The 26,248-nt window shown below is 45.5% G+C and overlaps 1 protein-coding gene across 1 annotated transcript in view; it reads right to left on the bottom strand.

Annotated features, from left to right (window-relative positions):
* The window catches only part of LOC138822033 (uncharacterized), a 146,475-nt gene extending 121,950 nt beyond the window's left edge, over positions 1-24,525 (bottom strand). The window contains exons 1-3 of the mRNA XM_070014530.1: positions 24,267-24,525; positions 5,346-5,385; positions 4,253-4,325 (exon numbers count right to left, since the gene is read on the bottom strand). Of these exons, the coding sequence (XP_069870631.1) occupies positions 4,253-4,325; positions 5,346-5,385; positions 24,267-24,525 (372 nt within the window). The remainder of the gene's footprint in view (positions 1-4,252; positions 4,326-5,345; positions 5,386-24,266) is intronic.
* Between the last annotated feature and the right edge of the window lie 1,723 nt (positions 24,526-26,248).

Below are 26,248 nucleotides of genomic sequence, written 5' to 3'. Positions count from 1 at the left end.
GGTATTTAAAATCAGGGCTAACTTTATCCTGTTAGAAGTCAAGAGGAAGTTATAATTAGATATAAGTTAGATAACTATTTATTAACATTACATCATTTGAGCAAAACACTTCATCAAGAAGATATCTCTGTGGGAAGAAATAAACACTTTTCCTCACATTAGTGTATTACCAGAGCCCTAAGCCAAGCTATCAAAGAACTAAGTCAAAGGTTTTTTAAAGGGAGACAATGCAGGACTATGACTTGGTCCCATTTTTCCTTAGAATCAAAACTATTACCTAGTTGAATACTAGTGCCTATAATGTACCTATAATCCTAGCTAATCAGGAGGCTGAGATATGAGGATTCAGGTTCCAAGCTAGACACTCTTACCTCCAATTAACTAACAAAAAGCCAGAAGTAGAGTGTTAGCCTTGATCAACTGATGACTTTAAAGGCTCCATTTATCCTTTCTCCTTGCTTCTGGAACAGAACTTGAACTTACATATAACTAAATTTTACCTTCCTCTAATGCATGCATGCGTGGGGGGAGGAGGGGCCTGGGACTTGAACTCAGGGCCTGAGCTCTGTCCCTTAGCCTTTTTGCTCAAGACTAGTGTTTTACTACTTGAGCTACAGCTCCCCTTCTGGCTTTTTGATGGTTAATTGGAGATAAGGATCTCATGAAGTTTCTTGTCCAGGCTGGCTTTGAACTGCAGTCTTCAGATCCTTTCCTTCTGAGTAGCTAGGATTACAGGCATGAGCCACCAGCTCCTGGTCTCTGAGGCTTTTACTTGCAATCTATACTTCTGTAGACTGCTACTTAACATGCCATTTCTCTCATTGAACTGAAAAGCTCCAGTTCATGGACCAATACACAAATGAAGGTTTTTGGCAAAGGAGCTTGGATAACATGAAAAAAGCAAGGGAGATGCCTTCCTGGTAATAATAGAAGAGAATTGAAGAAGAGAATCAATAACTATAAGGTGGGAGAATATCACCTCTTTGAGGTACTAGAGCAATTTTTTCTCCAACAGAAGGAGGGAAACCACCTCATATATGCGTCAAAATCAGTAACTAATGGCACACGCAAGTTTCAAACATGAATCACTGGTTTCCGTGGTGATGCAAATATTGCCTAACAACTCACTGGTCAGTAAGTAACCAAGAAGACAGCAAGGAGGAAATTCAGGAATGGAACGAGGTCTCTATTTTCAGGAATATTTGCAAGAGCCTATATGAACCTACAGAATACTACAAGATAGCCCAGCTTCCACTGCACAGAGGCAAGATTTACCAGCCTCTCCTGCTCTGTGTGAGTCCAGCTCTTTGTCACACACAAACACACACAAAGCTAGAACCAGGAACAGCTGCAAAGGAAGTGATGACATTTTATTTACAAACACAGGGTTACAGTTAGAAACACAAGTCTCTAATCTTTCTCTGCTACTTCCCGCTGAGACCTGATAGCACATTTAGATGCTCTGTCCCTTTCAAACTAAACAAAACAATTTTCAGGCTAGACACAGGGCACATGGCTCAAGTGGTATAGCACCTGCCTATCAAGTGTCAAGCCCTAGGTTCAAATCCCAGTAATGCCTTGAGATAATTTCTCAGTAAAAAACAGGATTTTACAAAAAATAACTATGATATCCCTTAGAAGCATGTTTTCTCTTCGTCTGAATAGATTGGATTTTGTAAGAAGGTATGAATTTATTTAGCGTTGCAATAGTAAAGGTAATGAATGGGAATGCATATATATGCCCCAAAATCAAATTTGGTGATAACTTCTGACCAGCGTACACCATCCCTTGTACACAGGGGCCCCCGCTACACAGAAAAGAGACCACAGAGCAAACACTTTCTTTGAGTAGTGTCTGGATTGCCTCCAACAGAATCTCCTAGAGGATTCTCTAAACTAAAAATCCTAACACATAAACAATGTCTAATTCTAGAGTGCAGGCCTGCTCACTCAGAATCTCTGGGGCTGAGATTTGAAAATCTAGATTGTTATACTTGTGTTCAGAAGTCTGGGGACCCCATAGTTAGCAATCCAGGATAAACTAAGGCCCCTAGACCACTAGGACAGAAGACAGGGCAATGGGGCGGGGAGGCAGGGGAGAGGAGACGCAAGCCAGGATTCATCAGTCAAAAGAAAGATTGATCTGACCACAACTCAATATAAAAACTAAGTCAAACTACACAGATTGTGTGTGTGAAACAAATATTTCACAAACAACACAGGTAATATATTCTCTGAACTAGTTATTCTATTTTTATAGTCCTGTCACTAACTGAAAATTGATCTCAGTTTAGTTTATTTATAGCCTCTATCTCACAAATAAGATGTAGTATAAAATTAGTGAAAACGACTGAGAAAGTGGTACAAACGGAAAGTAAAGCCAGAAAACTAAAGGCTGATGGAATGAATCAACAGCAAATCTAAATGCAACAAGGGAATCTAGTCTTCTAACTCTCAGCTTTCCAGCTATCAGGGTAAAGAGAAAAACATGATCAATTACAAACATTCTAGTATGCATCTGGGAAGAACAAAGCAATGGCTAAGAAGCATTTCCAGGACTCTGGCCAGCCTTCCACACGCTAATCAAATGTTCCCCACACTCTTCAGGGTGGAGAAAGTAAAACACAAGTAGGGGTCACATCTTTTTCTGCTGTTCTCACCTTCCAAGCCTTAGATTACCTAATTCATCCTCTACCCAGAGTACTTTGCACTCACATCCCTCCCAGTGAAGGCTACCATATTACAAAGACATTCCCTGGGGGCTTCCTCTCTCCACATAGTCATCACCCACAAATACAGTACTGGCTCCTCTGCATTTCAGTGAGTTTGTCCTAAATATGAGCTGAATGCTAATCCATTCTAGATATTTCCATAAAATCCTTGAAGCACAAAAATCAAATCTCAACTCTTGACTGCTGAGTCAAGTAAGTGACACTGGTATAGTTGTGTGATCTCAATGATCCGGCCTCTCATCCATTATATTAACTTGTGAGAAACAAAAAATCAATAAACAGGGGCTGGGAAGGTGGCTCAGTGGTAGAGCATTTGCCTTGCATGCATGAGGCCCTCAGTTCGATTCCTCAGCACCATATAAGCAGAAAAAGCCAGATGTGGGGGCTGAGACTCAAGTGATAGAGTGCTGGTCTACAGCTGAAGAACTGGGGGACAGCACCCAGGACCACAGTTCAGGCCCCACAACCGACAAAAAAAAAATCAATAAACAAACATAAATTTGCTTGGCTCAGTGCGCCTGGTACCTATTAATGCTAGATTCCCCTTTGCCCATCAGAGATCTTTTGGGTACTAAGTTTCCTTGCTTCTAGGTCCATTTATTGTCTTCACAAATCACTCCAAATTCAAGCTTCCTAAAGAGTGTGAAGATCACCCAGGAAAAAAGTTGGTTTCCAACAGTCATAAGCAAGTGACTATAAAGTGCCACATGTGACAAGATTTCCTGTCACTGTTCTAAGCATTTAAAAAAATAATAACACAGGGGAAACTGAGTGCTGCTACCTCACTCTTGTAATCCTAGTTACATCACATTTCAAAGCCAACCCAGGCAGTAAAGTCAGTGAGAGTGTTACCTCCAATAAACTACCAAAAAAACCAGAAAGGGAGCTGCAGCTCAATTTGTAGAGCATTAGCATTGAGCCAAAGAAACTCAAAGACAGCACCTGGGCCAAGACCAGGGGAAAGAAATTAAGGAGAAAATAAAAATCTGAGGCAAGAGAACAAACTTAAGTCATCCAGTATAAAGTAAATTCTCTAACCCAGCAATATTTAATTGTTAAAAAGGAAATATATATTTGGTAGCAGGATTCAGAAACATACTTAGTCTTTACTCTTGAATAGATTAACTACTTTCTTATAAGAAGTAGTAGAAGGGTTTTTTTTGCTGTTTTTATTTTGATTTTATTTTTCTTGGGGTCAGGTCATGGGGCCTGAACTTTCCTTCAGCTCTTCAGCTCAAGGCTAGCGCTCTACCACTTGAGCCACAGCGCCACTTCCGGCTTTTTTTCTTTTTACTTATGTGGTGCTAAGGAATCAAACCCAGGGCCTCATGCATGCAAGGCAAGCGCTCTACCACTGAGCCACCTTCCCAGCCCTGATTTTTTTTTTTGTAGAACCTATTTTCATGGATGGTAAAGACATAAAAAATGTAGCATGCTAGGCCCTACACAGAAGAAACCCCTTACTCTGTGTACTGTCCTTCAGTGTAAGTATCCCAGATTAAACAATGTGACTGGCCTACCTTTTCTGTGATATAGAAGTTTGAACTGTCAGCATGTTGCAGGGCAAAGCACTCATGGTTGGCAAGAGATGACCTACAAAACATAGCATAAGTGATCAGAGAAACAAAAGTGCTCGTCTTCATTTTTATTCGTTCTACAGGGGTGAGGTGAATTACATTCACTATGATTAGAATAGAGTCAGTCTCAAATAGGCACAATGGGGTCTCTAAAGAAAATGGCTTTAACTCACCTGTTACCCTAAGACCAACAGTCCTTTCCTCTCTGAAGTTCCTAGACCAAGGCTACTGCTCACCTCTAAGCATTTCATCAAGGCTTGGGGGGGGGTGGGGGGGGTGGAGGGACTTAAATTGTGAGTGGCAACATTCTTCATTTTGAAGAATTGAGGCAAAGAAATGATAGCAAGGTAAATGGCAGCAATTTAAACGTGTGAGAATTAGCACATTGCCAATTGTCACTGAATTCTTTAACTCACAATCAGTTCACCCCACACAGATTGGAACACACTAAGTATGGCAAGTCTTCTCTAACATCCCCTAATACTCTATTCACAGTTCTGCTTTACAAGTCAAGAAATACCATGTGACTTTCCAATGTGCCCTTCCTCAGGATGGTCAGAACAACCCAGAGGGAGGAAAGGCGCGTCAGTCAGTGGGAAAATTCCACAAAACACACAATAACCCACGGACTTGTCTGTTAATTCTTCCACAGGAGCCTGTGGGATGCTTTCAGTGTATGTCAGATGGAGTGTGTATTTAACTCTTAGGAACATTTAGTCTAACGGTTCCCTGCTTGGAAGGATGAAAGGAACATGAGTGTTCAAAAGAATACCAACCCTCTGCACATACGGAGCCAGACATTCCATGCTTTCTATTCTTCAAGGAGTAAGGGAAAGATTTTGGTGGAGAAAGAAGGGTAATTCTCACAAGGTAATTCTTTGTGACTAGGTAGGTCACATGAAGAGTTACGAATAAGATTTATGGTTATCATTTATTTATAGGATTATGGATAATATTCTATCCCTCCAGCGGAAATACTCTATGTTCCTGCCAATGTATGGACTAAATGCTTCAGAAGAATCTTTGCAACACTTACCCATCACACACTTCCTTGATTATTGCAGACATGTTTTTTCCTGCAAAATAACAAAAAAAGGAAATATTGTGGTTTCATTCCATCATTTTAACTGAATAAAATAAAGCCACGTTAAGTTAAAAAAAAAAAAAACAACCTCTTGGCAAGGAAAATTTACATTTAGTATTCTTAGTTCTGAGTGAACTCTTACATTTTTAGGGGCTTGAACTCTAGGCCTGGGCGCTGTCCCTGAGTTCTTTAACTCAAGGTGAGTGATCTACCACTTGAACCACAGGGCCACTTCCAGTTTTCAGTTGGGTAATTGGAGATAAGAGTCTCAAGGACGGGGCTGGGAAGGTGGCTCAGTGGTGGAGCACTTGCCTTGCATGCTCAAGGCCCTGGGTTCGATTCCTCAGCATCACATAAGAAAAAAGCCGGAAGTGGCGCTCTGGTGCAAGTTGTAGAGTGCTAACCTTGAGCTGAAGAGCTGAGGGACAGCGCCCAGGCCCAGAGTTCAGGCTCCACGACCGGACCCCCCCCCAAAAAAAAGGGAATCTCAAGGGCTTTGCTGCCTAGGCTGGCTATGAACCATGATCCTCACAGCTCAGCCTCCTGAGTTACTAGGATTACAGGCATGAGCCATCAGCACCTGGCTATACTTAACATTATTAATTGTACAAAGTATATAGCATATTTAAATTTTGCCTTGTTAAAGTTGAGACACAAATACACTTTATTCAAAGATCTACCATGCAAGGAGAAACCTGCAAGTTCAAGGAATAACCAGAATAAAGCAAGCAGCCAACTGGCTTTATAAAGACAAGGCTGGATTCATGAGATTCTTTGAAGAATGTGGCAAATGGGACATGAGATGTTGCAAAATTGTTCCTGCAAAGTACACGGGATTCTTCTCCCAAGTGTGGCCCCATTAAACGTCAATCTCACAGCATGTTTGGGCTCATACACTGGAGTAATGTGAGCAGGACTCCATGTGCCACCGTGTCAACTGGCGCTGACCACAGCTGTGCTCCGGTCCTCACAGCCACACTTGTGCTCAGCCTGTCCCCCCGAGTGAAGGAACGCAGTGAGGAAACATTCGCTTGCCCAGAGATCTCCAAACTCTTTCTGTTTGGGATGTGGACAGACACAGTCTCCAAGATCAGAGAGGACTGTGTCCACCAAGAGAACAAATCACAGATGAGAAATGGATGGTGAAGACAGGAAGAGAAAACCAAGAAATGTAATTCATGATCCAGGATTTTCAGATATGCCCATCAAGAAAATCATATTTACATATATACTATATATATGCATAATCTTATGTATACATATATATGTGTTGTATGTGTATATATGTATCAATGTATCAATGTAGAAGCATAGTCTATGCCTGCCTCTCTGACAGTAGGGTTGGTTCACTTCCTAGCTCTGTCAACTTGTCTGCATTGTCATCCAGCACTTCCTTAGTTTGCCCCACTAGCAGTATCTGTCATGCAGACTGAACTTCTGCATCGCTCAGGGCTGTTGGGAACTTAAATGGCTATAAATTAAATAGGAATTAATTTGTCAAAGTGAAACATCCCAGAAAGGGAGAGGCCTCCTTTTTCCTCTCCTGATACTCAAAGAGCTTTTTATCCCCAGAATATACTTGTGTGGAAACAATGTCACTCCATCTGCTCTACTGGGGAATTTTGAGCACTGTCCATAGAGTCTTCCCCCAGGACTCCTGTAGCTCCTGTGCAATTCCTCACCTCATTGTGCAGCAGGTGACCTACACTTCGCTACCTCAACATGATCAAGACAGTATCTGCCTCTGCCCAGAACTCTGCTAAACACAGTTCCTGAGAGAAGAGAAAACAAGAATATCTGTGTTTTCACATTTTTAATTTATTTAAGTATTTTTTGTCTGTGTTTATTTTAGTTGTTGCCTAGGCCTTTACCTATTCATGGGGTAAGACACAGACACGGTACAGACCAGAGGTACATGAGTGTCTAATGTTTAATTATCCACTCACAGAACTGGCCTGTTCACTGGCACATTTATGCTAGCTATTTTCAAACATTTAACTAATCCTTTTTGCTACTTTTTATTAGCACACATGTATATAATACAGGGGGATTTCATTACTATATTCCATAGATGGACAACACAGTGGACTTTGAGCAAGTTCACCCCTTGTTTTATTTACATATTTATTCATTCATTCATTCATTCATTCATTCATTCATGTTGTTGGTCATGGGGCCTGAACTCTGCCTGGGCGCTGTCCCTCAGCTCTTTAGCTCAAGGCTAGCGCACTACTGCTTAAGCCACAGTGTCACTTTCAGTCTTTTGTGCTTATGCGGTGCTGAGGAATCGAACCCAAGGCCTCAACATGCAAGGCAAGGACTCTACCACTGAGCTACTTCCCAACTCCCCCCCTTTGTTTTTTTTTTTTAAATCACATTCCCTTAACCCCGTTTGCAGTGTTGAGTGGGTTTCATTATTCTAGCTTCTTATATCCCGTATATATGTATATGTATACATATATATATATACTAAATGCATATATACGTACATGTGTGTATATATGTTTGTCTCTATCTATATGTCTATTTGTTCTTCATCTTATACATTACTCCACAGTCCCCATTTATATCCCTGTGCCACCATCAACTACCTTTGACATAATGGGTTAACTTTCATAGTTATTCCTTCTAAACTGGGGGTTTTGTTCAGTGGTACAATATACACTTGTATATGTATGTGGTACTGTGTTCAAAACCCAGCACCAAAAAAAGTTACCTCTTCTATCCAACTTCACTCTTGTACCCATAAACCATGCTCTCTTCACTTCCTCCCCACACCCCATTTTCATGGTCTGTTAATCATCATTCTATTCCCTAGTACCTCGAGACTAACCATTTAGCTTTTACAGGTTAAGGGAAAACATGTGTTGTGTCCTTTTGTTTTTAAGGGGGATTATTTATGTCGTTTAACATACTGTCCTTCAAAACTAATCACTGTAAGTGGGGAAGATTCAGGACTGAGGGTTGGAGGGGGCGTTCTTGACATTCTGAGTTGGTTTCCTCTAGAACAAGAATGGAAGTGGTGACAGAGGCCTATAGTGGTACACTCCATGCACAAGTCCTTGGTCTTAGCAAAGATTGGTCAGCTGGTCATGGTTCTCACTGAGAGCAAAGTGGCAGATGAGTTCTCACAATTAAATGTCAGAGGAGCTTTAGGAACAAAACCTCTCCCAGGAGACAACAATTTTGCAAAGACAACACTTTTGTGCTTCTAGCTGCCACACACCCCTCCAGAATGTCAGTATGTGGTAAGGTCCATCAGAGACTCTCCCATTGCCAAATCTGGCTTCTTGTTCCTCAAAATAAGGTATAAATAAGCAGGCTGGGGTGTAATCTTAAATTACATGGAAGCCACAGATCAGAAGAGGAGACTGACACTGACGTAGGACACAAGTTTGAACGCCACTGTTCTTCCCAATTTAGTTTTTTAGGTGAGACTTCCCAGGCATACTGTGAGTTTTAATTAAAGTCTGATTCAGAGATACAGAATCAACTTAAAAAAGACAGATGTAAATCCCCCAACAACAAATCTACCAAAAAACAACTGTCTGATAAATCAGGGACTAAAGACTTAAAGAAAGGGGGCTGGGAAGGTGGCTCAGTGGTAGAGCGCTTGCTTTGCATGCATGAGGCCCTGGGTTCGATTCCTCAGCATCACATAAGCAAATAGAAAAAAGCTGGAAGTGGAACTGTGGCTCAAGTGGTAGAGCGCTAGCCTTGAGCTGAAGAGCTCAGGGACAGTGCCCAAGCCCAGAGTTCAGGCCCTACAACCGGACCCCCCCCCCCAAAAAAAAAAAGACTTAAAGAAAGAGCTGGGAAAGAGGCTCAGTAGTAGAGCGCTTGCCTTGCATGCATGAGGACCTGGGTTCGATTCCTCAGCACCACATAAACAGAAAAAACCAGAAGTGGCACTGTGGCTCAAGTGGTGGAGCGCTAGCCTTGAGCTGAAGAGCTGAAGGACAGCAGCTAGGCCCAGAGTTCAGGTCCACGACCGGCAAAAAAAAAAGGTTTAAAGATAAACGTCTCTGAAGAGGAAATAAGAATGGCCAATAGACACATGAAGAAATGCTCAACTTCTCTAGCCATAAAAGAAATGCAAATCAAAACAACATTGAGACTCCACCTAACCCAATTAGAATGGCTATAATCAAGAACTCTAATAACAACAGATGCTGGAGGGGATGTGGCTAGAAGGGAACCCTACTGCATTGTTGGTGGGAGAGTAAACATTTTCAACCACTGCGGAAAGCAGTATGGAGGTTCCTCAAAAGACTCTACATAGAGCTCCCCTATGACCCAGCAATCCCACTTTGGGGCATTTACCCAAACAAGGCCATACTAAGGCTACGAGCACAACTATGTTTATTGCAGCATTATTTACCATAACTAAGATATGGAACCAACCCAGATGCCCCTCAGTGGATGAACAGATCAAGAAAATGTGATATATATCTATATGTACATATAGATGTATATGTGTGTATGTCTGTGTGTGTGTGTGTGTGTGTGTGTGTGTGTGTGTGTGTCTGTGTGTGTGTGTATGCACAATGGAATTCTATGCCTCCATCAGAAAGAATGACATTTCCCCATTTTTGGGGAAATGGAAAGACTTGGAAAAAATTATAATAAAGCACAAAGAACCATAGGTCCCATGGTTTCCCTTATTTGCAATAATTAATACATTTCTAGGACAAGCAGAAAAGATCAAAAACTATATACATATGAACACATGAGATGATGTTAAGCGAAATAGGGACCCCAAGATAGGGATACAAATTTTTTCTTTCTTTCTTGCTATTGTTCCTAACCTATTTATAATGTACTATGTGATTTTTTTTTTGTTTTTTGTATGCTCCTTCCCCATGGTATAACTCCTGTTTTCACTGTATTTGATTCCGGTGCCCTGCGTCTTGCATATACACTTCTCTAATTTGGGGAGGGGAAAGGAAAAAACAAAATGCTTAAATAGGGATACAGGTTGACCCACTGTACCAATGAGATATACGAGACACTATGTTGAAAACAAACTTTACAACTTCAGCAGGGTTGGGGGGGAAATAGTTGGGGAGGTTGGAGGAAAGGGATGGAAGGGGAAAAACAAAGGAGGAGGCAACAATGCTCAATAGAATATATACTAATTACCTTGCTCATGTAACTGTAACCCCTTTGTACAGTATTTTTACAATAAAAATGTACCAAAAAAGAGGCAGATATCTCTGGGGTTCCATTGTATCTAGAATATTCTGAGCGTGGTTATATGACATGAACAAAAACCACCAAATACAAAGCTTAGAGACTCAATATAGAAAGATTAAAGAAAAAACTCAAGGCCACAAGGAATGGCAGCTACCTGAATGTCCACCATCAGCTTAGCCAATTAAAATGACTGTTATATAAGGACCCTGCAACCTAGCCAATGACTATTACATAAGGACTATGGAGCCTAGCCAATTAAAATGACTGTAGTGCCACTTCCGGTTTTCTGGCAGTTTATTGGAGATAAGAGTTTCATGGACTTTCCTGCCGGGGCTGGCTGTGAACCTCAGATTTCAGCCTCCTGAGTAGCTAGGATTACAGGCATGAGCCATGGCACTGTAGCTCAAGTGGTAGAGTGCTAGCCTTGAGTTGAAGAGCTGAGGGACAGCGCTCAGGCCCAGAGTTCAAGCCCCACTACTGACAAAATATATATAAAATAAAATGACTGTACGGACAGAGCTTGGCTTTAGGGTCCATTTTCTGGTACTTCTATCTGCTCAAATCAATGTGAGTTCCTCAACCACCCAGACCCTAATGCCAGCAATGTTTTCAGATCTCACCCTGGATATCCATTCTTGTCTTCTTTCATCAATCAGGTCGTGGATCTCATTGTATTATTCTAAGTCTGTGGTTCTGGGTCCCAACACTCTTAAACATCTCACTGTTAGAGCATTTGAACTCTCCTCCATTAACTGATGAAATGTACAAGCATAAGTCATCACACCCAGTTCCCTGGGCCTCCATATGCCCCAGTAGTACAGCAGGTTCTCCCACCTCCCCACCCCACCCCAACACCTTCGCTGGCTCTCTGTGTCTACACTGCAGCCCAAGAGAAGCATGGACTTCTACTTCTATCTTCAATCTCCCCATCCCTTGTCTTGTTATCTGATCTCCTGCCTCTCTCATCTCAACATGGGATGACCATTACAGTACACACACACACACACTGGAGACCAGGAGCTTTTCTTCTGCTTCCCCAACCCCAGGGCCTTTCTGAGCACCAGCCCATCTCCAGTAATGGCTTCCATAAGTTGCTGATGACAGTGTTCAATCAACACAAACTTAACTTCCATGAGCTTTTCAACTCGCCTACAAATGATGATACCCAGGCACATTTCTTGTTTTACATTTACAAGACACCAAGTCTCCTCATCACTCCTTCCATAGGCGCATCTTCCATGCTCACTCCCAGACTCTTACCACCACCTTTGTTCTCAGGATTCCAGCAGCAGATCCCTGAAAACAACCTTGCACCTTGTTGCTCTCATTCGCTCCAATCCCATGCTCCCACCCCCCCTCCCCAATTGTGCTTATGCCTCTCTGTTGTTGTAAAATTCAACATGATTTTCAATGAAGATTAGAACATTGAAATCTCTAAGTTTGACCAGAACCTCGTATCGTTTGGTCCCAAGAAATCCTGTTTTATACATACTTCTCATAGGAAAAAGAAAAAATGGAAAAGTCCCTTCACCATACTTATGCCATTTGCTCGACTGAAATGTCCCTGTCCTTCTTTCTGCCCCCCTTGCCACAGTGAGATATTGCTCATAGCAGAGCTATCCTCCCAGCCCTCCCCAGAGAGATGGAACTGTTCTAACTGTACTTAGTACAATAACTGACTCACCCAGGAGGACTTTATATCTCTCCCTTTTCTTCTTGTCCTTGTTCTTCTTGAGAACAAGGCATCTTAATTCATCTCAATGACTTCCTCACCTTCCTTCCTTTGGTCTTGGCTACCACAGTATGTAGGGGCTAATCAAATCGAATCAGAGACTCAGTAGATCTCTATTAAATAAACAAAAAAAGTCTAGATTTACTCATGTGTGTGTGGGGGGGAGAGTGTCCCTGGGCTTGAACTCAGGGCCTAGGCACTGCCCCTGAGCTTTTGTACTCAAGGCTAGCGATCTACACCACTTGGAGCCACAGCTCCACTTCTAATTGTCTGGTGGTTAATTGGAGATGATAGTCTCATGGACTCTATAGCCCTGGCCAGCTTTGAACCATGATCCTCCAATCTCACCCTCCTGAGTATCTACAATTACAGGCATGAGCCACAGCACCTGACATAATAAAGCAAAATATTTTTAAGGAGAGCTTGAAGCCATCAGCATATTCCCTATCTCCTACCACATGTACCATGTTTCAGTGGCTCTAAACAGCTCCTGCCACAAGCTGGCAGACACACAAAAGCTGTCACTCCACTCTGAACAGAATCAGTCTCCTGGGAATCATGGGAGGTTCAACTTGGAAGAATACTGGGTAGCCTGCAGATGATAAACCAGACACCAGTACCACAGCCATTTCCATGGCTGTTGTACCAAATAGGTGAGCTATTGTGCCCAAGAGCCAACCCTGAGCAAAGCTCCCACACAGACCACACTCATCTAGTCCCACCGCTTTATCTCTGCCTGCATAAAGCCCTCAGGATGACATGAGCTCATTGTCTGACCAGTAAATTCAGTCAGAAATCTTTCCCAGTGATCATATTTGTGAACATTTGCCTAGCACACACAAAAATATTCCTGCCTACCTTGCCAGCTCTTCAAGGCCTGGGGCACCCTGCATAATACATAGCTAGCTTTCTGTAGACTCACTGGGAAATTTGCCTTTCACCTGGGGGAAAGAAAAGGCCTCAAAGAAATTTTGATTACGATGAGCAAACTGGCTCTATTCCCTGTATTCCATAAACCTAAAAAGTGAATTCAATTGGAAAATATTTGGATTTAGAATATTGTATCAAAATTACTTAACTGCTTCAGTAAGTTTTCATAACTCACAAAATCCATAGCTAATCCTTAAACCTTCTGTTTCCAAAGCCGTGTTTTCAGCCTCAAAACAGTTTGTTTTGCAGGACTAGCACGTTAGTGGCCAGGCTTCTATCTAAGCAGTAGTTCCCAAGTCACACTTGTCCCTGCCATTATCCACATGAAGATCAGATTACAGCAGACTAGTCTTTGTTCTTCATTTTAGATATGTGTGTGTGTGTGTGTGTGTGTGTGTGTGTGTGTGTGTGGCATAACCTCCTTGTAGCATACCCACAAGAAGCTTCTAAGACCATCTGTCACCCAATAGTGACTAAGAATTTTTGCTACGTGGGAGTCTGAGAGCTGGAGGATCCCAGGTCAAAGCAAGCATAAGCAGAAAAGTCTAGGAGATGCCTTCTCCCAAAATAACCAGCAAAAAGTTTGGCTAATGGCATGACTCAACTGGTGGAGCATCAATCTATTAGCAGTGAGGTCCAAGCCTTAAGTACTGCCAAGATACACTATATGCTTCCCAATTCTTTTTTCTTGTTTTCCTTTTCCTCCCTAACATAGCCTTGGAGGGCCTGGAATAGTAAGGCCTTATGCATGCTGGGTTTGCACATTATCATCACCTACAACCCCAACACCTAGAAGAAATAAAGCATTGTCGTGTTTCTCCCATCAGAATGGAGGGAAGGTTTCTAGAACAGGTTCAGCTGAGGAATGAAACTGAGAAAGCACTTCTAAAGAGTCTGTCCCTGGACATAAGTGAAGGCCAGACGTGATAACAACACACCCAGTTCTCGGCCAAAGCTTTGATGGATAAGAGTTGAGCCAACTTACTGTAAAAGTGACACACACCAGAGAAAATGGGATTCAGTGGCTAGCAGAAATGTTTCTCTGCTGCTGACCACCTTCCATTGAAAGTATAACTGCTTGAATGTGTGTAGATGTGTGCATCTGACACAGCCAGCACCTACTTATCATGTAGCAATGGAAGAAAGAGTCTCATTCCCCCAAGTCAAAAATGTTCAAGAAGTTAAGTGGTGACTTTCCACTGAAAGAACTAGACCATGAATCCACTGGAAAAGTCTGGGCCATCGTGAGGCAGCATGGATCAGGGTGGGCAGGATTTATGGAGAAACCATCCTACCAAGGCTTACTGGAATTCTTACTGGGGGGGGGATAGGGGGGTCCGGTCGTGGGGCCTGAATTCTGGGCCTGGGCACTGTCCCTCAGCTCTTCAGCTCAAGGCTAGCGCTCTATCACTTGAGCCACACCGCCACTTCGGCTTTTTTTTCTTTTTCCTTATGTGATGCTGAGGAATCGAACCCAGGCCTCAGGCATGCAAGGCAAGCACTCTACCACTGAACCGCCTTCCCAGCCCTCACACATCTTGCTTAACCAAAAAATGTGCAGTCTGCCCCAAACCTTTCAACTGACTCTATTCCCGAGCCACAGGATTCATGAAGGGCCCAGGGAAAAGCCACCTGTGGTTATACATTTTGGTTAAAGAGCCCAAACACACACTAGTGCACACGTGCATACTCGTGCAAACACACACACATACACACATATATACAATTATTTGGAAATGCATTACACTTCAAAATCAAGGCTAATTGTGTGTAGCAGCATGGGGAAAAAAATGGCTCACAAAGGACTTCAGAACCACTGAACACCAGAATCCTAAACTATGCCAATGAACCGAAAATGAAAAGGTTCAGAGGACAGAAGGAAGGAAGGAAGAAAGGAAGGAAGGAAGGAAGGAAGAAGGGAGGGAGGGAAAGGAGGGAGGGAGGGAAAGGAGGGAGGGAGGGAAAGGAGGGAGGGAGGGAAAGGAGGGAGGGAGGGAAAGGAGGGAGGGAGGGTATGGGGCTGTGACTTTTGAGAAGCCTGCTTGGGGAAGCTCAGCTAATCACCAGCCCAGGGGTACAGCTTAAGCCATCAGTTGCAAGAGCCAGAGACACAGGTAAACACAAAGGCATGTCATTACATAAGAAAAGAATTTGGCTGGGTTAGGACACAAATCTCCTCTGGCAAACTGGGTAAAGATTTTATACAAACAGGGGACCAGGTGCTGGTGCCTTATGCTTATAATCTTAACTATTTAGGAAGGTAAGGTTTGAGAATCACAGTTCAAAGCCAGCCTGGACAGAAAAGTCCATGAAACTCTTAGCTCCAAATAATCAGCAAAAAGCCAGGAGCCAGAAGTAAAGGTATACCTCAAGTGGTAGAGTTCCAGATTTGAAAGGAAAAAAGCTCAAGCCCCAGCCTGAAAGAAAAAAGTTCAAGTCCCAGTGAGAACCCCAAATAAATAATTTAATCAAGTAAACAAGTATCTCTAGCCTCCTGCTGCAATATTTTGGGGACACTAACCAAGTACCAATATCCTTTATTACCCAGCTAGCCAAGAGACAAAGAGCTGTGTGGTCCTTTACTCACTGTCCCTGTCCTATACATGTCTTTCTTTTCTGACTCAGACCACTAAGTAAGCCATGCTGGCCCAGTTACCCACCCTCCTCCATCCATCTTATTCTTCTTATCCTCTAAAGGTGGCTATCAACTCAGTCACCAGCACTCAGAATCCAAACCTTGTTAGAAAAATAAGACTCAAAGTCACCAGTCACCACTTCTCCCTGCCACCATGTAGGTAAATAAGAGAAAGAAACAGGAAGGTTGAAATTGCAAAGCATTTAGGGAGCATTAGGAAGACAATGAATGGCCTTTTAGGAGTGAAGGAAACTGGGGAGGAAATGTGGAGAACCTAAGGAAAATAAAGCAACACAAAGGGCAAAGAAACCAAGGAAAATTAAAGGAACACAAAGAACAAACAGCCAAGTGGGAATCCTCTACGTGGGAGTCCTACTTCTAGGCTCAAAGAATGAAAACCCAGCTTCCACCTGCTGCAGAAGTCTAGTTGCTCTGATATCATACAACTGCTCTCACTTCTTAGGCAGAACAAAGCAGGGGTTCTCAGCTAGGCAGGAGTGGGAAAGGGAATAGACTGCTCCCTGAGAAGACAATCTGGAAAGTGTAGACACATTTTTGGTTATCCCAACACATGACCAAGCCAGTCTCCTGAAGTGGGGAGGGAAATATTTTGGTTATAAAGCTTGAAATGTCAATAGCATTGAGACTCAGACTTTGTGAAATAGAGGGCCAATTTCAAGGGCAGTTCTGCAAGTAGAGAAAGAAGGCTACCAGAGACCTGAGCATCCCCCATGAGGAAAGCCATCCTGCCTAACAGACTCTGTATTCATCTATGGTGGAAAACACCAGAGGCACCCTGGGGCCTATGCTCCTCTCTTCACCATGACTCAGTGCCCTGTAATCCTAGCTACTCAGGAGGCTGAGAGCTGAGGATCCCTGTTCCAAGCTAACCTGGACAGGAAAGTCCATGAGACTCTTTATCTCTAATTGACCACCAAAAAGCCAGAAGTGGAGGTGTGTCTCAACTGGTACAGCACCAGTAAAAACCTAAGAGAGGACTTCGCCCTGAATTCAAGCCCCAGTACTGGCACACACAAAAATAACACACACACACACACACACACACACACACACACACACACACACACACACACACACACACACACACACTCGTTCTTCATGGCAAATAGTCCTTTTGATGAATTAAATTGCACTCTGGCTCACATGCCAGAGTACATCTATCCTGGGCTAGGTTGATGGGCACACTGTCCCTAGGGGAAGGTGAAAGCCAAGGTCATCTGAAGAATGGCACATCCAAAGAGGAGTTAGCTCTGCAGAGCTCTGCCTCAGTGGCAGCAGGTAGCCCTGGTTTCCATGGCAACCCGGAAACCATCCCTCAGAAGCAACAGCATTCACTTTTTTTTGTTTGTGTTGTTTTTATTTTATTTTTTATGATGCTGGGGACTGAAGCCAAGGTGGCATGCAACTTACCACACCAATTTCACCCTCATGAAATTGGTGCTGCAGCTTCTTGAGTACCTGGGATTACAGGTGCTAACAACTACACGTGCCCTCTGAGCAATTCTATCAGCATGCATGATGATGATCCTCCCCAGAAGCTACTGCAGGAAAAGTCTTACTCAAGCATCCTAGTCTCTGAGGCTGCCAAGTCCAGGAAAACCAACAAGAGAAGCAATCAACCAGTACGTGCAGACATCAGGATACAGAAGATGAAAAAGGGTAGCAGAAAAAAGAATCAAATGTATTGGCTTTAGGCTCAGATATGCTCTCCAAATACCCCAGGGGCATTACACCCCTCCAAGCCCTAGGTATAAGGCTGCTAGGTATAGATTATGTGCAGACTCTCCTTGGGCTTCCAAACTGCATGCGGGAAATGGGTTCCTGCCCACAGGAAGAATCAACTAACACCACTCTGGTTCTCCAACCCATGTGCTAGTGCTTACCGACCCACCATCCCGCCAAATACTGCTCTTTGTACAGAAATACAGTTCTCCCTGGAGCAGATCAAGTACCAAGAATCCAGCACTTTCAACTGAGGAAAAGTTTTGTTCCTACATTATTAACTCTTACAACTAAAACAGCCCAAACTGTAGCCTCAATTCTTAAAATTGTGGTTCCAATAATAATCTTGCTTCATTTCTGGAAGACAGTTAGCAGAAGTGGGGGGAGGGAGGGAAAAGGACCTCAGAAACCTTGAGCAGCATCTCCTTCTATTTATACATGTGACTCATTTCTCCACTCACCACTATATCAGGTTGTGCCTGCAGTTGAGTCCATTTGGTGAGCTAGCGTTCCTGTGCCCACATGCACTTCTAACTCCTTGGACTCCACTCTCCCATCACCTCCCACACACACCTCCCTTGGCTTGAGGACAGTGACAAAAGTGCTCAAATTATCCGAGCACTGACTTTGCAAAACATCAGAAGATATACTGCAAAGACAACATTAATTTCATTGAAGCCTGTCAGGCTTCAGTTGTGGTTATGACAGGTAGTCATGATAGCTAATAATCACACAGCCTAAATTATGCTCAGAACTGAGCAGAGCAACTTGTGTGCATGCTGCACATGAGCTGGCTTTGCTTAGTAGCCTGCAAACACAAATGCTGACATACTGGAAGGCTTGGAGACGGGTAATGTCCAAGGTCACACTGGAACTCTGGATGGAGGGCTGGCTTTCACATCCTTACATTTTGACAGTGCTGAAGTTAGAAACCCTTGACCTCCTTCTTTAGATAAAGGGTATCAAGTCCCAACTGGCTGAAATGCCTAATTGAATCAGATACCGCAGCACTGGGGCTGCTAGCAAAAGAGATCTGCCAGGGTCTCCGCAAATCTCTTAATTAAAATCAAACAGATGATAACTGCTCAGCATAAAATAGGAAAAGGAAGGCATACCAGAGTAAATTTCCAAAGATCTTCAAAGTTCTAATCTAGCACACAGATTTACTTCTAAGTACAGTAACTAAGTAATTCTGCACCACCACAGTGAAAAGCATGTCCTTGGTCTCTGATCCCTCCAGGAGGATGATGTTTGGGCCTAGCACAGTGCAGTTCCATAAGCAGACAAAAAATGGGAGGATCTAGGTTTCAGATCAGCCCAGCCCAAAAAGATGTTGAGACCCCACATCAACAGAAAATTCAGCAGGGAGCAGCAGTGTGCACCTGCCAGCCCAGGACCAGCAGTCCATTCACGCCAGCAGGGAGGAAGAGTGAGACCCTATCTCAACAAATGACTACAGAAAATAGACAACTAAGGGCCTGGGTCACATGGTAATGTTCCTGCCTTGCAACACAAAGCCATGAGTTCAAACTCCAGTACAGAAGAAAAAAATTGCCTTAAAAGAGGCATTTTTTAAAGTGAAGCCAATGACTGACACTGCTCCTGCTTCAGGCTTTAGAAATAGTAACTTTTACAGATTATACCAACAGCACATGGTCCACCAGAAATAGCTATATCTTTCTTATTTCAAGATTCTCGGAGTCACTACAAAGTTGTGACTCTACAAAGTATAGATTCTTAGAACTTCCTGGGTTATTAAAATTCTTTTTTAGAAAAGAAGGGCCTAGAATGTTCCTTTGTGGTACAGTGCTTGCTTAGCATGCATGAAGCCCTGGGTTTGATTCCTCAGTACCACATAAACAGAAAGAGCCAGAAGTGGTGCTGTGGCTCAAGTGGTAGAATGTTAGCCTTGAGCAAAAGAAGCTCAGGGACAGTACCTAGGCCCTGAGTTCAAGTCCGGGACTGGCAAAAACAAAAAGAAAAAAAAAAGGAAAGAAAGAAAAGAACAAGACACACTGCTGGTCACAAGTATAATTCTAGCTGCTAATGAAGCTAAGAGGTGAGAATTGAGGTCTAGAACAGCAGTAGCACACAAATCCCAAGCAAAATCACAAGGCTCTGAGTTTAAATCCCAGTATGGTATCACACACACACACACACACACACCATATCAAGCTATACAGTACTCATTAAGATCAAGTGTGTGCACAGAGTGAGACCATGAGGATATTCTTAGGAGAGGATCACAGAGGCTCAATAGCTATGTACAGTTGGTCATATAAAACAATATTTATCAAAATGAACTCCAGGAAAAGTGGGTTCTTTTTCTTTGTTGCTGTTTTTGTTTTCTTTTCCTCTTGTCTTGCTCATTTATCTCTTTTGGGGAGTGTAAGGTTGAGCACAGAAATGGAGGGACAAAGAGTGAACAAATGCAGCAGCGGTATTCACTATACAATGTTGAAAATGACTGTACAACTTGTGGGTTGGGACTGAAGGAAAAAGTGGGGAGAACACAAGGGAAGAGGTGACCTTGTCCAAATAAGGAATGCACTCATTACCTGACTTATGTAACTTGACCCCTTTGTACATCACCTTTACAATAATATATTTTTTTTAAAAACCCAGTGTATATTTTGTGAAACAATTTCTCCTCTGCTCACCTCCACTGCAGGTTTTATCATTTAGTTGTGTTTGCTTACTGTGCCAGAACTGAGGCTTTATTCAGGTCCCAGGCCCTGTTCCTGAGGTTGGTGCTCTAACCCTTGAGAGCCACATCTCCACTTTAGGCTTTTTGATGTTTAAGTAGAGATGAGGGTCTCTTGGACTCTCCTGCTTGTGCTGGCCTCAAACCTTGGTCCTCAGATCTCAGCCTCCTGAATAGAATTACAGGAGCACCCACCCAGGCCAGGCCTACTGCATGTTTTAAATGGCTGGTCTGAACAGACAAAATGGGCATCATTATGTCAGGTCCTCCTTAAGTGTGCAAGCTCTAGCCTAGTAAGACTAGACAGAAGCCAAACTGAATGTGCCCAGCTGCCTCAAGCACTTTCTGCTCTGCAAGGCAGCCAGGTTGAACAATTCCCAACCTTTTCCAAATTCAACAGAATGTCTGCTAAGCCAACCTTTTCCAAATTCAACAGAATGTCTGCTTGGATGGCTGGGGGCACTCAAATGTGCTTGCTTGAGCTTTGGTAACAAAGCTGAATGGACCTACTGTCTCAGCAGAGGCAGGGGAAAAGTTCCCACTGTAAGAATGCCCCTCTCTCAATTTCAGTGTTAGGCAAGGAGATGACAGTGTCTGCTCCAGGCAGCTCCCACCCCCAGCAGCAGCCTCTGGGCAGGGGCTTCAAAGTCTTCCCTTCCGGCCACTCCTGCCCAATCCACTCACACCCAACACACTCAAAGGGGGGCAAAATAAGCAAAACACTCAAACTGTCTTATCTTCAATCCTGTAATTTCAGAAAGATTATGACTTTGAAGCACTTGTCAAAGCTCTTTATCTGCTTTCTCCTTTTCATTTTTCTTCTCCCTGGGGCATCTCTCCTGTCTTCTCCTCTGGAGTTGTCTGCTCCTAGCCTGGACACCTGCCTCCCTGCTCCCTTCCATGGCTGGGAGACCATGTGACACAGTGGGTAAATGGCCATGGTATGATGCATTAACAATCATGACACATTTTGTCCACTAAATAAAGGATGCAATAACAGACCAAGAGTAGTATGTGTTTTCACTCTCCAAGGAAATCACCTCCTGGCCCCTTTCTTGTCTGAGATTCTAAGGGAGGAGGGGGCAAGTCAGTAGAGGGTCTGAAAGAACAGTGGCCACCAACAGACAAGGGTCAGGCTTCTCCATCTGCTCCAGATGCTACAGTCTTCCCTGGGTCTCTTTCCCTGGTGAGTCTCTCCCTAAACAGGCATCTCTTCAGTCAGACATTTAAGGAGCACCTACTAAGGGTGCTCCTTAAACTAAGGGCTAGGAATCCATCCAGTGTGTAAACATTTTAAGGTATTTTCCTCTAGAAACATCCATTCTAATGGAAGAAAGACAATAATGAAACAAGTAAATGTATCATGCCAAAAGGGAAAAATGCTAAGAGAAGAAAAGTGAGAACAGCAGAGGACTATGCAAGGCTGCTTATTTATTATTTACTCAGTTGATTATTTATTTATGGACACTAATAGGGCTTGCACTCAAGGCCTGGGCACTGTTCCTTAGCTTATTTGCTAACGGCTGGTGATCTACCATATGAGCCCCACTTCCACTTCAGGCTTTTTGGTGGCTAATTGGAGGTAAGAGCCTCAAGGACTTTCTTCCTCAAGCTAGCTTTGAGCTGAGATCCTCAGATTTGGCCTCCTGACTAGCTAGGATTGGAGGCATGAGCCACAGACACCTGACTTCTGGTAGCTGTTTCAGATGGGGTGGTTTACCGTGTAAACCCACAATTCAGCAGACCAAAGTAAAGGAATTAAGGGAATGAGCCATCTGGTCTTGTGGGAGAAAGTGACTCATGCATGAAAATGAAATCTGCAAAGGTCCTAGGTTAAGAGCTCAGTGAACAAGAAAAATGGGATGTGCTCTGCATGGTTGTACTGGACAAGGGCTATGTGTGTTGTGGGGCACATGCCATCCAGCACTGGGGACCATCCATATTGCAGCCAGTTGCGGGTCCTAAGTTTCCCCAGACGTCTGCCTGAGCCTGCCCCTAGCTGATACCACCCAAGAGTGTGGTTCCTACATTTCCCCACAAGTCCAGCCCCAGCCCCAGCTGGAGATCCCACCCTCATTCTTTCACACATTAGCAGTTCATCTAATTAACAACAAGCACACCAGAAACTGCGGACATGTGTAATGGGAGAGGCAGCTGGCCACACAAACTTTTCAATCCCAGACTTCAATACATACAGCAGTATTACTGTCAAGAGCTGAGACTTAAAATTAAGTGTGTTGTATGTCTGCTGAAGCTCTGGCCGGCTAACTTAGCAGGCTCCCCAGTTCTGTAAATGAGGGGACAAAAGCCCTTGAAACAACCTTGGAGACATGCAAACCTGGAGCAGAAAAGACCTCAGTAGCTGCTGGCAGCCTTTGCAATCTCCAAGTGCAGAGGACTGGACCAGGCCCTCGGGTCCCTAAATTGCTCTCAGAGACTGGCTCTTTCAATGCAGACTCTCAATTACTCTTGTTTTCTAGCAATCTTCTTTTAATTCTCAAATTTTTCCACTGTCCCTAACCTCAAGCCACAGGCAGGTGCCTTTGCCTCTGGGGCCACAAAGCCCCCTCCACCCCCCCCCCCCAGTGTTCTGGGACATCCTACCCCTGACAGTGAGATCCAAGAGTCCCCAGCAGAGGTGGGAGGCCTGTGCAGGCTGAGGCCTGGGGAGCTGTCCAGGGCCCTGGGCTGGCCCTGCGGGGACCTGCCCTGCTGCAGGAAAGCCCTTTGGCAATAAACCAGGGTTGCTCCTGAAACCAAAGGCCCCTGACCCTCCTGACCAACTTCATGGGCGACAGGATCAGTGGGAGGGGAGGCCCTGGAGGCAGAGCACTCCCCCCCTCCTCCGCCCCCGCCCCCCTCCCCACTGCACGCACCTGCTCTGAGGCTCAGCCAAACTTGCACTCTGGCCTCACGCTCCGCCCAAGGCTCCGTGTGGACTTTCCCAGCCCCAAGCTCAGCCAGAAGCAGAGGGCGTTATTTCCTCAGCCCTGGAAGGCACCCCACGGCCACCGGGGCCTCTCTCTGCGTTCCGGCTGCGGGACCCCTCTGCCTCGTCCTGCGGGGTCCGCAGGGCGGGTCCACGCCTCCCGCCCGGACCCCAGCGGGACCCCCGTCGCATCCCCACGGGCGGGAATTTGCGGGGATCGCAGCTGTCCACGGCGCCCCCTGCGCCCCCACGGCCTCATCCATCGCGGCCGGCCGGTACCGCTGCCCGGGGCGCTTCTCGGCTACACACAAGCACGAGCGCAGCCCCAGGCCCGGCCAGCCGGGTCCGGAGCAGCTGCCCCGAGCTCCGGACTCGCGGTCCCGACGCCCCCGTGAGCCAGTCCCGGTGCACACGTCTCGCTGGGGTCTCCGGCCCTGAGGCGTCGCGGGGTGCCGCACCGGCCCGGGCGCCCTCTCCGCTGATCACCCGGCCCCTGCCCGGCTCCGACCCCCTCCCCGTCGGCCCTGGAGCCCCCTGTCCGCCATCCCCACCGCCCCACGCCGGTCCCCTCCCGCGCACCCCGGAGCCCTCCACGCCGACACCCGGTCCTAGCCCCACACCCCCCCACCACCGCCAGCCCAGGAGCCCTCTCACCTCCCGGGCGGCCCTGGAGCCCTTTCCCTTCTCCACCGGCCCGAGGTCAGCGACCCCGCGCGGCGCGGGCCAGAAAACTAGGAACCTGCCCGGGCCCCGATCTCCGGACAGCAGCGGCGGCGGAGGCGGGGGTTCCCGGCATCCGGAGCCCCGACGACCCCTCCCCGCAGTGCATTGAGGCCCCGCGGGCGGCCGGGCGGGCGGCGCGCGGCCGGGAAGCAAATCGCTGCTCCACGCGGGTCCCCCAACTCTGCTCGCACTCACTCTGCGGCTCGGGTGGCGCCGCTCTCTCACCTCCTCTTCCTCCCGCCTGCCCCCCCCCCCCCCCCCCCCGCAGCCTCCGTCTGCACCTGCGCAGAGCACCGCGCGCTCCCCTGCGAACTCCTGCCAACCGCTGGCCCGCATGCCCTGCGCTCGCATCCCCGCCCGCCGCCCACGCGCCGAGGGCGGGGCCCGACTTCCCCACGTCCCCACCTCACACAGAGGGAACAGCCACAGCTGGCGCCCAGACTGCGCGCACGCACCGAGGGCGCAGGGAGAAGGCCGGCCACCGTCCACCTCAGCCCCCGGGGCCGCCAGCAGCGCCTGCAGCTCTGCACAGGCTTCCATTCCATTATTTTTATGTTTTTGTCCATCGTGGGGATTGAACTCTGGGCCTGGGCGCTGTCCCTGAGCTCTTCAGCTCAAGGCGAGCGCTCTACCGCTTGAGCTGAGCTTCAGCGCCACTTCCTGTTTTCAGGTGGTTTATTGGAGATAAATTTCAGGACTTTCCTGCCCGGGCTGGCTTTAAAGCGGGATCCTCAGATCTCAGCCTCCTGAGTAGCTGGGATTACAGGCGTGAGCCACTGGCGCCCGGCCGATCTTGGGCTCTTGAGTAGCTAGGATTGCAGGTGTGATCCATAGGTGCCCAGCCACCTTACTTTTTGAGTAAAACAAACCACCACTGTGGTGACAGTTTTGTAAGAATCACTGGGATGGGATGGGATGGGGTGTTTGGATGTGGTGCATCCCTCAAAGACTAGTGTTTTCAAGGCTTGGTCATGAGTCTGCCCTGCTATTGAGAGCTTCTCAGAGGTGTGGCCTCATGAAAGGAAGTTAGATAATTGGGGGCAAGCCCTGAGGGACTCCAAGCCATCTGTGTGTGTGCCTCTCTCTGTTTCTCTGTCTGCCCTCTGTCTCTCTCTGTCTCTGTTTCTCTCTCTCTGTCTCTGTCTCTCTGTCTCTGTCTCTCTCTCTCTCGCTCTCTCTCAATCCTCTCTTGTCTTCAGCTGCCATAAGGTAAACAGCTCTGTTCCTCTACTCCACACACCATTCTACAATCCCTGAAACAGTAAAAGCCAAGCACCATGGACAGAAGCCTCTGCACCCATGAGCCAAAATAAACCTGCCCTCACTTTAACTCACTCATCTCAGGTACATTGTCACAGCCACATAAAGCTGACAGAGATGTTAGGTATAGATGAATGTAAAGGCGAAAGATCTCTGATTATGCTGCTCCTTGGCCTCTGCTTTCAGTAACATATGAAAGCTATCTCAGAGTTAAATTGTTTAATCTGAATTAACTACTCCACAGAATTTTATATCATCAATTAGTTAAAATTTTCTTCTTTATTGTCAATAATGATCCAATGAACATCTTTGCATATACAGCTTAAACACGTTTCTATTATTTTATTTACATATTCTCTATTTTTTCCAAAAATATCCTAAATTGGTTTGGGCTTTAACTCAGTGATAGAGAACTTGTATACCATGAGAGGTCCCAGGTTCAATATCCAATACCAAAACATTAAAATGTTATTTTAAAGAACCTTCAGTGCTGGGCACCGGTGGCTCACACTTGTAATCCTCACTACTCAGGAGACTGAGATTTGAGGATCATGGTTCAAAGCCAGCCTGGGCAGGACAATCTATGTGACCTTTTTTTTTGGGGGGGGGTGGTCTGGTCGTGGGGCCTGAACTCTGGGCCTGGGTGCTGTCCCTCAGCTCTTCAGCTCAAGGCTAGCACTCTGCCACTTGAGCCACAGAGCCACTTCCAGCTTTTTTTTTTCTTTTTGCTTATGTGGTGCTGAAGAATCAAACGCAGGGCCTCATGCATGCAATGCAAGCGCTCTACCACTGAGCCACCTTCCCAGCCCCTCTATGTGACTCTTATCTCCACATAACCACCAGAAAACTGGAAGTGGTGCTGTGACTCAAGTGGTAGAGTGCTATAGTCGTGAGTTGAAGAGCTCAGGGACAGCACCCAGGCACAGAGCTCAAGCCCCACAACCACCAAAAACGAGACAGAACAAAACGAAGAAAACCTTTGAGGCAGGGAAGGTGGCTTAGT

This window comes from Dipodomys merriami, unplaced genomic scaffold (genome assembly GCF_024711535.1).
Source record: "Dipodomys merriami isolate MVZ:Mamm:240054 unplaced genomic scaffold, mDipMer1.0.p SCAF_98, whole genome shotgun sequence".
NCBI lineage: Eukaryota > Metazoa > Chordata > Mammalia > Rodentia > Heteromyidae > Dipodomys > Dipodomys merriami.
Note: the sequence above shows the minus strand (reverse complement) of the source record. Positions and strands in the feature narration are given on the sequence as shown.